General features: G+C 41.6%; 1 protein-coding gene across 9 annotated transcripts in view; it reads right to left on the bottom strand.

The window, feature by feature from the left end:
• The window catches only part of ncam1a (neural cell adhesion molecule 1a), a 217,837-nt gene extending 205,593 nt beyond the window's left edge, over positions 1 to 12,244 (bottom strand). For 2 of the 9 annotated variants that reach the window (XM_020097380.2, XM_069539665.1), the window contains exon 1: positions 11,941 to 12,244. In XM_020097380.2, the coding sequence (XP_019952939.2) occupies positions 11,941 to 11,992 (52 nt within the window). In that variant the 5' untranslated portion in view covers positions 11,993 to 12,244. The remainder of the gene's footprint in view (positions 1 to 11,940) is intronic. The other 7 variants (XM_069539667.1, XM_069539666.1, XM_069539668.1 and 4 more) reach the window with 6 other exon arrangements.
• Positions 12,245 to 12,934: the final 690 nt, after the last annotated feature.

Genomic DNA, 12,934 nt, shown 5'->3' with positions numbered 1-12,934 from the left:
GGGTCCCATCAGGGTGATTGTCTTCACACTTTCAGATGGAATTGGTGGAGCTCTTAATTTTGAGACAAAACATTCAAGGAAAAAAAAAAAGCCCAATGTGACAAATACTAGCTTAGAGACGCTAAACATAACATTTAAAATACAGATTGCATCTTACGTTCATAATGAAAACATGAGATTATAATGTTTTAAAACTTGGGTGTTGATTTCTACTTCTTGGGAGATCAAGTGGAAATGATGAAAAAAACAATGCAGATATTTTCGGCAGTATATTCTTTTCTTTTTTTTTTCATTAACACTGATACCGATTTAACTGAGAGGCTCACATCAGGTGACCAATAAATCAGGGTCTAACCAAAACAACATTTATGTTGGGTTGAGAATTTAATGTTTCAAAGCACAGTAATGGACTAAAAGCAGAAATGCGACGTGTCCTGAAGTTAAAGACGTTCCTGTTGTGGATCAGTAACTATCTGCTGAAACCATATTTGGTGCCACATCACATAAATGGAGGTTTGTACTAAAACAGTATTGAGGTTTGAGGACCAGCTCCATTAAACACATTCACTTTGTTTCTGTTACAGCGACCCGCCGTCAGCCCCTACGTGATGTTCCCCTGCAGCCACCTGCTGCCAGGTCAGAAACACCCATTCATTTTCTTCCCCCCGACCTCACCAGTGTTATTTCCATATGGACACGAGCAGCAGCCGGCTCTGGTCGTGTGCAGCTCCTGTGTTAGATCGTGGACTTGATTGGATGATGTACAACACATCGGCTCCGATCAAACCAACCACAGAGTTCTGCTGCCTCTGCTGTCAGAGCAACAGGATGTGGATGAGTCTACGTTTCAGCTCGTTTACGTAGCTTTCGCTCAGATGATTTCACAGGAGAATTGTGTACGTTTCTGAAAACACACATACACTGTTATACATCTTTGATTCTTTAAAAGCATTAGAAATGCAAACCCAATATTCTTTTATATATTGAATGTGGAATGTTTTTGTCTTTCCAGCTGAACTCAGTTGTTCATTCTGTTTTCTACACGACAAGGTCTACAATAGATGTTTATAACTCTTCTTCCACATTTTCTTTAAATTAGGATCGAACTTGTCGTCGCAACATAAAGCAAAGACTGTGTTGTTTGGGAAAACGCTAAGAAATTCTGGACGATTGCTGGTGTTCTCTGAAATTACCACAGAAGACACTCAGCCTTAAGTATGTGCTCACTTACAATTGAGCCAATTAAGAAAGTAAACAAGTCCACAAAATCCTGCTCATGCTGCACATCTCGCTCTGTTCCTGTCTCCAGAGGGAAGCGCTTGTTTTGTCTTTTCCTGTTCTTCACATTCAGGCCGAGGCGTCATGGCACCTGCGGAAGCCAGCCAACCGGAGAGTTCCTGGGATGAGCTAACCACCATTTCTAAGCATTACATCATGACGCTGACTCACTCTCTGGGATTAAGAGACAGTAAAACACGTGACCACACACACACACACACAATGCCATCGTCACATCAAGAGGGACCATAGATTTCTGATTCTAGGAAAAAGACTAATGCTCATAATCTAATAAACACAGTTTATCACTGAGGCTGTATTTAATCCTCTAGTTGGTTTCTAAGCTGCAGCGTCTGAATCAGGTCAGGTGATAAAGGAGGTGTGCTCCGTGTTAAACTGCTTTAGATAACTTGTAAAATGGTTAATTATACGCCAGAGCAGCAGAAGCGTTTAAAACCAGAGTCTGTTGGGGAGGAAACTCTCAGTCAACTCCTAAATTTACGTGAAGACGATATTTTGCTCGTATTGCACAACCCCAGTGTTTACATAGCCTAGTTTTATTTGCTGCACAAAACATCTATTGGGGTCATTTCAGCAGCTTGTGTGCTGAATTTGAATGGAGTGTATTCAACGTAGTCCAGCTCCGTGTCTGCAGGGTTTTGAAGTGCAATTACTAATTCATTACTTCTCTTTGTCCAACATTCATCATACGCAAGCAAAACGAAAACAAAGGAATTAATGACTGTTTACCTGTGAACCCAATCAAAAGATCCAGCACCAAGGAAACACATTGGCCAGCAAACAAGAGAAAAATAACCCGATCAAATAACGAGCACATCAACTTTATCTCCTTTTTGCACATTTTACAGTATTAATAACTTTCTATTTTCATTGATGATTTAGTTTATTTGTTGTTTGTGTGAATGTACTGTGCAAACATTAAATGATTCTGACATTATTTTTGAAATATATTTGCATTCTCTCAGTTTTGGCATAATTCATGTGCCAAAGTTGATCGGGAACAGACTCCTCTCTTCTGTTTATCTTTTTGTCATATATACACATACATAGATTTCAGTATGTAAACCAGAAGGATTAGAGAACTGTAGTTTGGGTTATTTAACTATAAATTCTAACAAATGTTATTCAAGTATGAGGAACAAATGTTTGAATCCGCTCTGTCAGTTCATGGCAGTATGAGTGTGTGTCCACACACTGAGGTGGGGGAGACGACCATGTCTGAGGAGGCACTGTGGTCCCACCCAGGTAAGTAATGACCAGCTGCCACTGCTAAATATATAGATTTATGTGAATCCCTGATCATTATGCTGAAAACAGGTTTGGTCTGTGCAAGATGCAGTTTATACTGAAACCTCAGGTTAAACGGACATTTAAACACAATGATGAGATGCTAGGATGGAACTGAAAGAACAAAACCAACATCATTCAATAACAAAGAGGAGAATAATTCAAACACACCACACTGGGACACAATCACAGTGAATTGTCTGGAAGAAACATCACCGCATGCATCTTAAATGAACAGAAATTATCCCTGCAGACACCAGGCGTACAAGAAAATGAGCTTCCTTTCCAGGTGGTGTGAAAAGCAGGATTTCAGGAACGGAAAAAAATTGCCTCCCTGATAAATACAGCTGGTGAGATATCAGCAAGTCTGTTAAAATCCTGGAGCAAACTGCCTTCGACTGTCTTCCACGCCCGAGCTGCAGCATTACAGCATGACACAGCCAAACTAAACTACAGACCTGGCACTCTGCATCTCAGTAAATAAAGAACTTTAAACATCGTGAAAGAGCCGGGGTGAAACATTTATCACGGAGCAAGTCGAGTGTAAATGATGCACAAGAAACACACAAAGCGAAGTCCGAACAAAGTCACATTTAAAGTAGAGGTGAGGAAATCTCTGGATTCTTCGTTGCTGAGAAGCAGAAACAGAAAATAACCAATTCACATTCAACGCTACATTTATTTTTTAAGCGATGTCCAGACACGACATAATTTTAACTAACTGCTTCAGGACAGACGCACATTAAAGGTCCAGTGTGTCCGATTCAGGGGAAAGGGATCTAATGGCATAATTTAAATATAAAATAATCCCAGCTATCTTAATTCTTCAAATTGTTGTTTTCTTTACCCTCGATACCAGGGGCAGGTCCTCTTTACAGAGGCAGCCATGTTTTGTTTTTTACAGAAGCCCAAACTGGACAAACTAAAGACCTTTTGAGTTTTTGTGACAACTGACAACATGTTTGGAAGGGGAGGGTGAGGTGAGGGGTGTTCAGCTGCAATATGAAACTCCACCACTAGATGTCACTACATTCTACACACTGAACCTTTAAAGAGCTGGTCGTCTTTTACCGTGTCTCCTGTCTGAGTGTCTTCATTCCCACTGACCTGCACACTTCAACAATAATCAGAAGTTATTAGTTATTAGTAGTAGTGAACAGTACTGACGTGTACTTTGTGTTTGTTTGCAGTTTATGAGGTACGTGTTTAAACACGTGCACTCGTAGTTCATCTGCTACACACAACACGAGATGCCCGGACAGGAAGGTTAAAGTGACCACAACGATCTGGATTTATGATCCGTCATCATGAATTAATAAATACGTATTTGTGAGCGACAGACACACACACACACACACACAGGCTGCAGACAGGAGAGACGTTCTTCCCACAGATTATCACACAACGCAGAATTTTTTCAACTTCATTGATGCGGAAGATAAATTTAAATTCAGCAGGTTTTTTTTTAATAAAGATCAGCTCAAAGTGTGAGTGATTAAAAAGATGAGAGGAGCAGAATCTCCGGTTGACCAGCGGAGTAATGCACCTCGACACAGTAAAGGATAAAAATGAAGCACAAGAGTCTAAACTGAATGAAACCAATGAGTAGAGCACAGACCACTGTTATAGACTGACTGTTGTAATCTGATTTTTAAATTGAAAACCCTTCACTGCAGGGTGATTTAAACTCCATTCTTCATGCTGAATGATAAACACATCTCTAAGGACAATATTACCATGAGTCACATCTGTCTCGTCTCAGCCCTGTGAACACTGAGCACTAGTGCAGGGAAACTGAGAAGATCTAATTGAGAGGAAAGAAAAAGCTTTTATTCAAAATGATATCAGGCCCAGTGTTTTCACTTAGCACGGTCCAGAATAGGTAAATGACTGGAAGCTCAACAGAGAAACAAGGTTGATTTATTGTTTCTCGAGGAAATTTTCAACGAGAACGTCCTCTCTTGCCATGTTGAATGATCTTGACCAAACTTTAAGGGGTTCTTCCTTGGGTCAAGTCCCAGCCCTCCACTAAACTGCATGGAAATCTGTTCAGTAGTTTCTGAGTAGGAAAAACAGCAATGGAAACAAAACCGCCTGGAGAGACGTAATTGCAATGAGGCGAATCACCACTGCTTCCAAAGTATCAGCATAAACATCCAAAGTAAAGAAACACATGGAAGATCTGTGCTTCTGTTTATGAGACACTGGGCGTGTGCGAAGGCTGAATCGTTCACACGTGGACTTGATGTAAGTCGAAGCTATAATTGTGAACATACCTCGTCAGGGGCCAAAAAGGTTGTTTAAAGTGAGACCTCTGATCTGTTGGTAGCGCTACAGGAAAGGTACAGGGGTCACTGGAATAATTGGCTCCTCACACATCAACGGTGTATGATGTTTGTAGCTCAACACATGTGCGACACAGAGAGAAGAGTTGCAAAGGTACAGTGGCCAGAGTGTGCTGAACTGAACCAGAACATAAATGTGATTGAACCGGAGGTTTCTGAAGATGTGAAACTTGTGAAGAATCCGCTGTGTGTGACTTTTCATTATATAAGAGATAACTCCAAATTTAGATCCTGTGACCTCAAAGATTGGATTCAGGCCTTTTTCTTTGAAAGCAATTTTACAGCTCGGAGCGATTTCAGAATTTCTAAATGAATTTTTCTTTTAATCATTACCCCCGAGTTCATACATTTTACTGAACTCTTTGTGAGGCTGCTACGATGGACAACAAACCTGCTGCTCCGCCACTGTGTGATGTATTTTTTGACAGAATCGCTGCTTGTGTTTCCACCATTACACGCTAAATACTTTTTAGATTTGCACCTTTAGTAAAGAGCAGTGCCAGCATCAACAGTGAAATGTTCTCCTGGGTTTCATGTGTACTGTACACACCCTGAGAGAGCTCTCCCTGAATATGCATCATAGAGGAAAACCTGCGTCAGAAATGTGGGCTGGTGAGATAAACTGTGCGAGATAACTTTTGTGCAACTATAATAAACAGGATGTCAATTTTCTTAATGTCTCTGGTACCAAGAGCAGAACGGATAACACCCGAAATGCGTTCTTTAATAATTTAGCCAGGGGACCCATTGAATGCTGGGTCATGATGTTCCCCTCTTGCAGAATTAAATGAGGTGTTGAGCAAAGGGATTCAAACGTCACATTTCAACTCAGAAGTGTGACTTTCACAGACAGAAATACCATCTGTTCACCAGTTCCACTTCTGGTGGAAGTTAAAACGTTGACAGGCTATAAATAACACTGGACCCCCTGCTGGCAATAAAGGAAACTGAAGCTTCAGTACAAACTGTATATATAACATATACAATCAGTGCATGTAGTTCTCCAGGCAGCTCAAGGAGGACAGGGACATCACGCTGGGGTTTTGTTACACTGTAATGTAGTCCGTCGTCACCTTGGGAAAACTCTCCAGACTTGGCAGCCTCGCTTTAACGGAGCTCAGGATTAAAAAGAAAAGCAGGGAGCTGGAAGCTGAGGAGACCGAGCTATAAGACTCACAGAGTCCATCGGCAAACACCTGTCCATCCACCATCACCCTCCACCTTCTCCGTGAGCAACGTGACCATTAGCCTTCAGGCGCCAGCTGCTTCAAAGACCATTTCAAATGTTTCTGAATTAGAGGCCCTCTCAGAAACGTTTTAGCTCGTTTGTGATCGTGAGCGGGAACACTCACTAACAAGATCTTGGGGTAGGAGGTCTTCAGATTTCCAGTTTGACCAATCACATCGGTTTCCTGCAGGGTAACGGTCCGTGTGCACAGAGGTGGAGCACATTGACCAAAATGCAGATAGCCGTTTAGTGAGATTATCCAAAACGTTGCTTGGTGCTGTTTGTGTTTTGTGTGCACCGTAAATACTGCGAATGGAAAACAGTCTTGGACGGGATATCCTTCTATCTATCTATATCTACCGATCCCCACAACATTGGCAGTTGCCCCAGAGGCAAATGTTTTTGGGGTTTTTTTGGGGTTTTTTTTTTAAACAGAACCATATAAAGTTAAAATTAGGCCAAACAGTTCATCTATTTATATGAAAATAATGATTTACTCAGAGAGCATGTTCAAACTCCAAGAGATGTTAATTACAGCTATTTTTATGCACTTGGAAGGAAGTTTGTGGAAAAACTTCTGCAGCTCTTACATGAAACTTTACACCAAAAATGAAACCACTTCCACTTCCCACTTTAATTGTCTCTCGTGATAAAACACACGCATGCTGCAAGCCATTAAAAAGTAGGTTAGTTTACAAACTATATGAGCTACATAGAATATATATTGTGTTAACTTTTTGCAGAGTAATGTTCTAAAGATACAGAATAAAACTTAGAGGCTGAAGGTTAAAGCCCCCATCCTGTGTAACAAGCCCATTTCAGGCTTCTTTTTTTTTCTTGTCCCCTTCATTCAGTTCTCTATAGGACACCACCAGAGCTCACACAATGCAAATAACTCATGGTCCCTATTCATTCGCTGATTATTATGCAAAGACGGCCCAGTCCTGATCCAACAGTCGGCAGAGAACTAATTTACCAGCCAGCAGAGTCGCTCTGAACTTAGATGTTTGGAACCATCAGTTCTTTTAGATTCAGTGTGAAGCAGCACTGGGAGAAAACATGGATTTATAGATATTGTATCACAACCCACGTCCTGTTCTCTAGCGGATGTTTCAATGTCTTTTACATTTCAAATGAGTTTTATACACACATCAGCAAACTGTCACTGTAATTATGACCGGAATATTAAGTCTGCTCTGTTATAATCACAGATGTTTGTCTGATCACTAAAGCAAGATTAGGCAAAAACTACTAAAACTGATATTTGTGCAGGGCCAAGGACAAACATAAAAACTCTTGCAGCCAATTCGATGAAAGTTGGTGGATCCAGGGTTGTTGTTTTTTTACTTTAACTCTTTGGGATAGGGTGTTTGCCTTGGCAGAAGGATTTTAACAATCAACCTAAAACATTTATACAGTGCCTAACATTTATTTTGGGTTTTAGTGAAGCAGTAGCAGGTTTTGGTATTACATATTTTATGCACGTTGTACCAGAATTTGGGGATTCAGGGCCGTTTAACTAATGCAGGGAGTCATCTCAGAGCTGTTTTATTGTTGCTCTCTTGGAAACAGTTAAGAATTTAAGTCAGGGTTGTTTCTCTTTTGTTTGAGCGACTTAAAGTTTTAAAGTACACCGTGCTCTTACATTCAGGGGTAATCCTATTTAATCATTTGGGAAATACACTCGTATGAAATGGCTCATTTCATCAGTTTCATTTGTATCCAGATGCTGCAGAGTCATTTGGGATTGATTATAGAAGTATATACAATCTTATACTTGTTGAGAAACTCCTAGTTTCATAGAATACATGTCACATAAATGCTAGTGAGAAGAATAAGAATCATAAATAGGCTAATGGGGGGGAAAAAAGAGGCACAGTAATGAAAGATGCTTCAGTAAACCTGAGCATAGACCTCACAAGTTGCAATTCAATGAAAAGTCATTTTCTATTGCGTTCTCAAGCTCTTAAGTGTGAAGTAGGAGTCGTTTGCACCATATAGCTAAATGTGAGCTCAAGCCAATGGGGTACAGCTGTAATCTGAGCAGCTCCTGTGCTGATGAGAATTTGATCAACATAAGCTGCAGGAAATTTGTAGAAAACGTGGACATTTCACTTCAAATGCAACAGATCACGTTACAGCTGCAGAGCAAAGTTCTAAAGATTCAGAATCCAGTTTTATTCAGAGCACAGACTAAAAAAACGCCTTATAATTTTCCCTTGTTTGGCTGCTTTTTCCAGTTCCCCTAGGTCAAAAATAGCCTGTATTATTTTCATAGTGGCTTTGAACTCACCACAGCAGTTAAAGTACCATATGTGAGCCATTTAGGAATTGTGTATTTTTTTTCTCCCTCGAAATCTTAACTTGAACTATTTCTTCCTTTTGAGGAGCTCTGCTCTTTGCTCGACTCACAAAACATTGTTTCAGATCCGGGGGATCATTAAATGAACTACACAGTGTTTGCATTTGCAGAGCTCAGCATGTCTGAAGATTCAAAAGCAGATGGATATGATTTTGCTTTTGAACTCGAGCGTGAGTTTTATGAATTTAAAAAATGCAGAAACGGCAAGGCAGGTGCAAACTGGGTATTCTGAGGGGGGGGGCTGCATCGGTGAGGCCTCCTTGTTTCACCAAGATAATAGGACGTCTAGTTTCAGTAGAAATCCGTGAGTCAGAATGAATGTGTGAACAGGAGAATAAATACAATGAAGTGTTTTACAAAGTCTCCCTTATTATAATTGATCTAAAACCCTCCTGATTTATCAATAAATAGACAAATATGAGCCTTTAACAGACATGTCGGAATCAGGACCCATGTTAACCAACATTAAATATTTTATTTTAGAGAACAAAGAACGCAGGTTACATTATTTGTCAGGCTCTTCTACTTGCTTGGAGTTGATTGGCCAAAACAGCGCATTGCCAGATGACAGCGGTGCATAAAGTTGTGCCAGGTTGTGCTTTTTTGGCCGATGACTCTGCACTGCTTTTTTTTAACTAAAGCTGATGGTACAGGACATGAAACAGAAAAAGCTGAAACTACCTCCTAATGCCTACAGCAACAGCAGATCAACTCAGGGCCAGAACCCTAAATCAACAGTCTTTCAGGCTGCGGATTAATGACCATGGATGTGCAAAATCACTCCAGTAACCCAAGGTCAGAACTGGTGATACACACTAGACTCCATCCATCTGGCTGCAGGCTGACTAAGACACATAAGGCTGCTGCCAGTGTCCACTTCTGAAAATCATATTCAATCTGGCCATGATTTAGTCGTTTCTTGGAAGGTGGCCTGGCTCCACATGTTTGTTACTGGCCTCAAAAATGTAATTATCACTGATCTGGAACAGGAACTGGAAATCAATGAATGTAATTACATTTCTCAGCGCTCAAAGTGTGTGATGCTGTCATTACCCTTTTAATATACCCGGGGCCTATCATACAAATGTGATCAATTTCTTTGGATCACTTTCTCTGTAGCAACAGGGCAGAGCTAAGACTGTCTGATTATCTTAGTTCAATTCACTTCCCCTCACTTTTCGAGGCAGGGAATTGCAGGGGCGTCAGAATTTTTGGCAGGATCGTGAATCACACAGAACAAAAAAGAAAACATACAGAGTCATCTTGGTCCCACTCCGTCCTCTATACCACTAAAAGTGATTGGGTGTGAAGAATAAATAAATAAGACTGTGAGTCATTACATGTGGAACAATGTTCATACAGTTCTGTTGTGTGGTTAGGAGAGGTTGCAAATATTGGCAAGTCACAAATCTGTGAATTGACACATCGTGGCTACACAACCCATTAAATATTAACAGATATGAGACAGTTTGTCCACAAGAGGTCACTGATATTTCGACAGCATAACAATGATAAGAAGGGCACTCGGATGTAGCTGTGCCGAGGCTAATGCTCAGACAAACAAACTAGAACGGCAGCAAGTAGAGCGCAGAAATCCACTTTCTGAAAAACTTCTCATCTCACAACGTTCAAGAAAGTTGTGGATGGGCCCATTTGTCTTTGTGGAAATCCGTTCGGCAGATTTTGCGCAATAGTGCTGACAAACAACCAACAAATAAACAAACTGAACCCTTGGCGGAGGCGACTACAACATGTTGGTCACGATAATTAAAAATGCTAAACACATAAAGTTCTGGTCAAACATGAATATCGACGGATATATCAATTTTTTTAATGACACAATATCAGCCTCCAAATTTCCCTTTGGGTCAATAAAAAGTTGACCCTCTAAAGGAAGGAGGACTGGTTAAGGGACAGACATGTTGGCTGAAGTAAACCTCAATGGGAGGAGACAAAAGTTAAACCGAAGACAAACAGGAGCTGAATGTAGAAACTGCAGAAACAACGGACCTGAGGAACATGAGGGGTGAACTCAACACCTGAGGTTAAAACAATGATCCTTCTACTCCACTAATTTATTATCAAATCAAACCACTCGTCCTCTCTCTAAGGAACCCTGGGGGTCCATAAACGCCCCTTGGAGTACACAGTTGCAGTCTATAGAAAGAGGGGGCAGATGCAGGGGGGAGGAGGATATGGGAGGCGCATTAGGTGGGGGGATGGGGGGGGTACAGGGGGGAGAACGGGTCCCCTTCCGCCCCATATAACCATGGGAGCTCTGGGATTGGATCCTATTGTATATTTTGAATGACTATTCAGTGTCTCTCAATGGATGACGAATTTCATCTTGACCAACCGAATTGAAAACTACAATTGAATCAGTGTGGTCCACATTATTTTTGCGCCTAAACCGCGGCGAAATATAAAGTTGGAGAAAAACAACAGAAGCATAAGCGACACTAGAAAAGGATTTGATCCCATAGTGACAAACTAAAACCTCACGTTGACACTTTTTTGCGCAGAGCGATGTTTTCCAGCCAAATCCGAAGATATTACAGAATCCAAACCGTGGCTGCGTCGTAATCCTCCCGATGCAAAACACTTTAAGCGCGTGCTTATGAAACAGAAATATTTTTATCTTGGTAAAATGTCCCTAAAGCTGTTTCAGTGCCCTGAAACAAAGCAGCCCCCCCTCCCCGAGAGGAGCGGCCAACGCTGCGCCGCTCCATCCACGGTGCGTCACAGCTGACCCAGCAGCAGTCATGGAGCCAGGCTGGACTTTAAAAAACACAATATTTGATGTTTACTTCACCCGATATGATTTTAGAAACTAAGACTGACGCATACTCGTGCACATTTGGAGTATATGAGCATTATATGCTGGTGTGAGGGGACCACAAAGCGCCCCTGCGCTCCGCATCACCACCAGCATCCACCTCCACTAACCTTTACGAACCCAAACGCGTAACTCGCATGGAAACAACGCGCATGTGGGTTTATTTTCACCCACAACGACTCAAACCTACAATAAAAGCTCAAGTGGGAGAGGATGGTGCGAGAGAAGCAGAGGGAGAGTGGCACGCTCCTCTCCATTGCGCGGAGATGTTAAAAAAAAAACGCACGACTCCTGGAATTAAACTAAAACAGCCTGGAACTGGATTTTTTTTAAAACGCGTCCGTGTGGATAGAATGTGCGTAAAAACAGTTACAACTCTCACTCCCGGGAGAAACTTTGCCATTTAACCGCGCACGGCTCCAAACGTGTGTCCGGAGTCGGTGACAGGGATGCCGCCGGTGGGACCAGGAGGATGCTGCTCCAGGATCCACACCGCTCGGCCTCCCCTCTCCAAACCGCAGCCGCTTGAATCCATCTGCGCGCAACCGCATATGGATAATAAGAGAATAACACAGCGTCTCACCTGCGCAGCCAATGAACAGCAGTCCCCAGAGGATGTCCCTTGTTTGCAGCATTGTAATGTCACAGATATTCTCCTCGCAGAACAGACGCACTTTAAACACGCGGTGTCTCTCTCCGGAGCTGAGGGGGGGGAACAGATATCAGCCTTTTCCAGGGACAACAACTGCCACCGGACTCAGTTTTGGTCCTTGTCGCTTCCCGTGTCCGCGGCACAATGAGTGACAAGCAGCAGCCGAAGCACGCACTATCTCACACATACACACACACACAAACGCACTCAATAGATACCAGCCCGGATTACTCCGCCCGGTGGGTTATATAGGGGGCGGGCTGAGGTGAATGCGGGAACAAAGTAGTGCGCTGAGCTGCAGCAGGAGACAGCAGATGGTCACCAGGGGCTCTAATTCGGATTACTGCGCGTACTAAGTAGCCAACGGTGGCTTAGAGACACATAGAGCAAAACACTTATTACGAACCCTGGGCCAACTGAGATTAAAAATGAATAAATTATTTGTTTTACAGTTTAAAGTTTCACAAATCTACAAAGATTAATTTCACACAATAAGAAAATAAGTGAGATATTAAGTAAGAAAAAAAATCTGCTCCTCTTTTTTTTTGAATTAACGACTTAATTAATCGCCTTTATCCAGAAAACTGGAGCAGATGATTTCATTAATTCAGAAAAACTGAGAAGGGTTTTTATATAAAGAGAAAAAAAAGGTCAGTTTTCCTGAATTAACTAGATAATGTTCTATAAATCAAAGAAAACTAAATAAATCGTACCTCAATATTCTGTGTGAAGCTCTTACAACCCTCTACCAGTGCTGTGTGGTTACAAGTACAGTGTCAGAGGCAACACACGAGTATCTCCCAAATAAAAACAGATTCAATTTATCGGGACATGTTTGATTTCATGGAAGTGAGAGCCTAGACTATTTTGTTAATTCAAAAAAACCAAGCAAATTTATTTCTCAAGTGAATGCAATGTGCTTCTG

Source organism: Paralichthys olivaceus, chromosome 15 (genome assembly GCF_024713975.1).
Source record: "Paralichthys olivaceus isolate ysfri-2021 chromosome 15, ASM2471397v2, whole genome shotgun sequence".
NCBI classification, from domain to species: domain Eukaryota; kingdom Metazoa; phylum Chordata; class Actinopteri; order Pleuronectiformes; family Paralichthyidae; genus Paralichthys; species Paralichthys olivaceus.
This window is presented reverse-complemented; position numbering and strand designations above follow the sequence as displayed.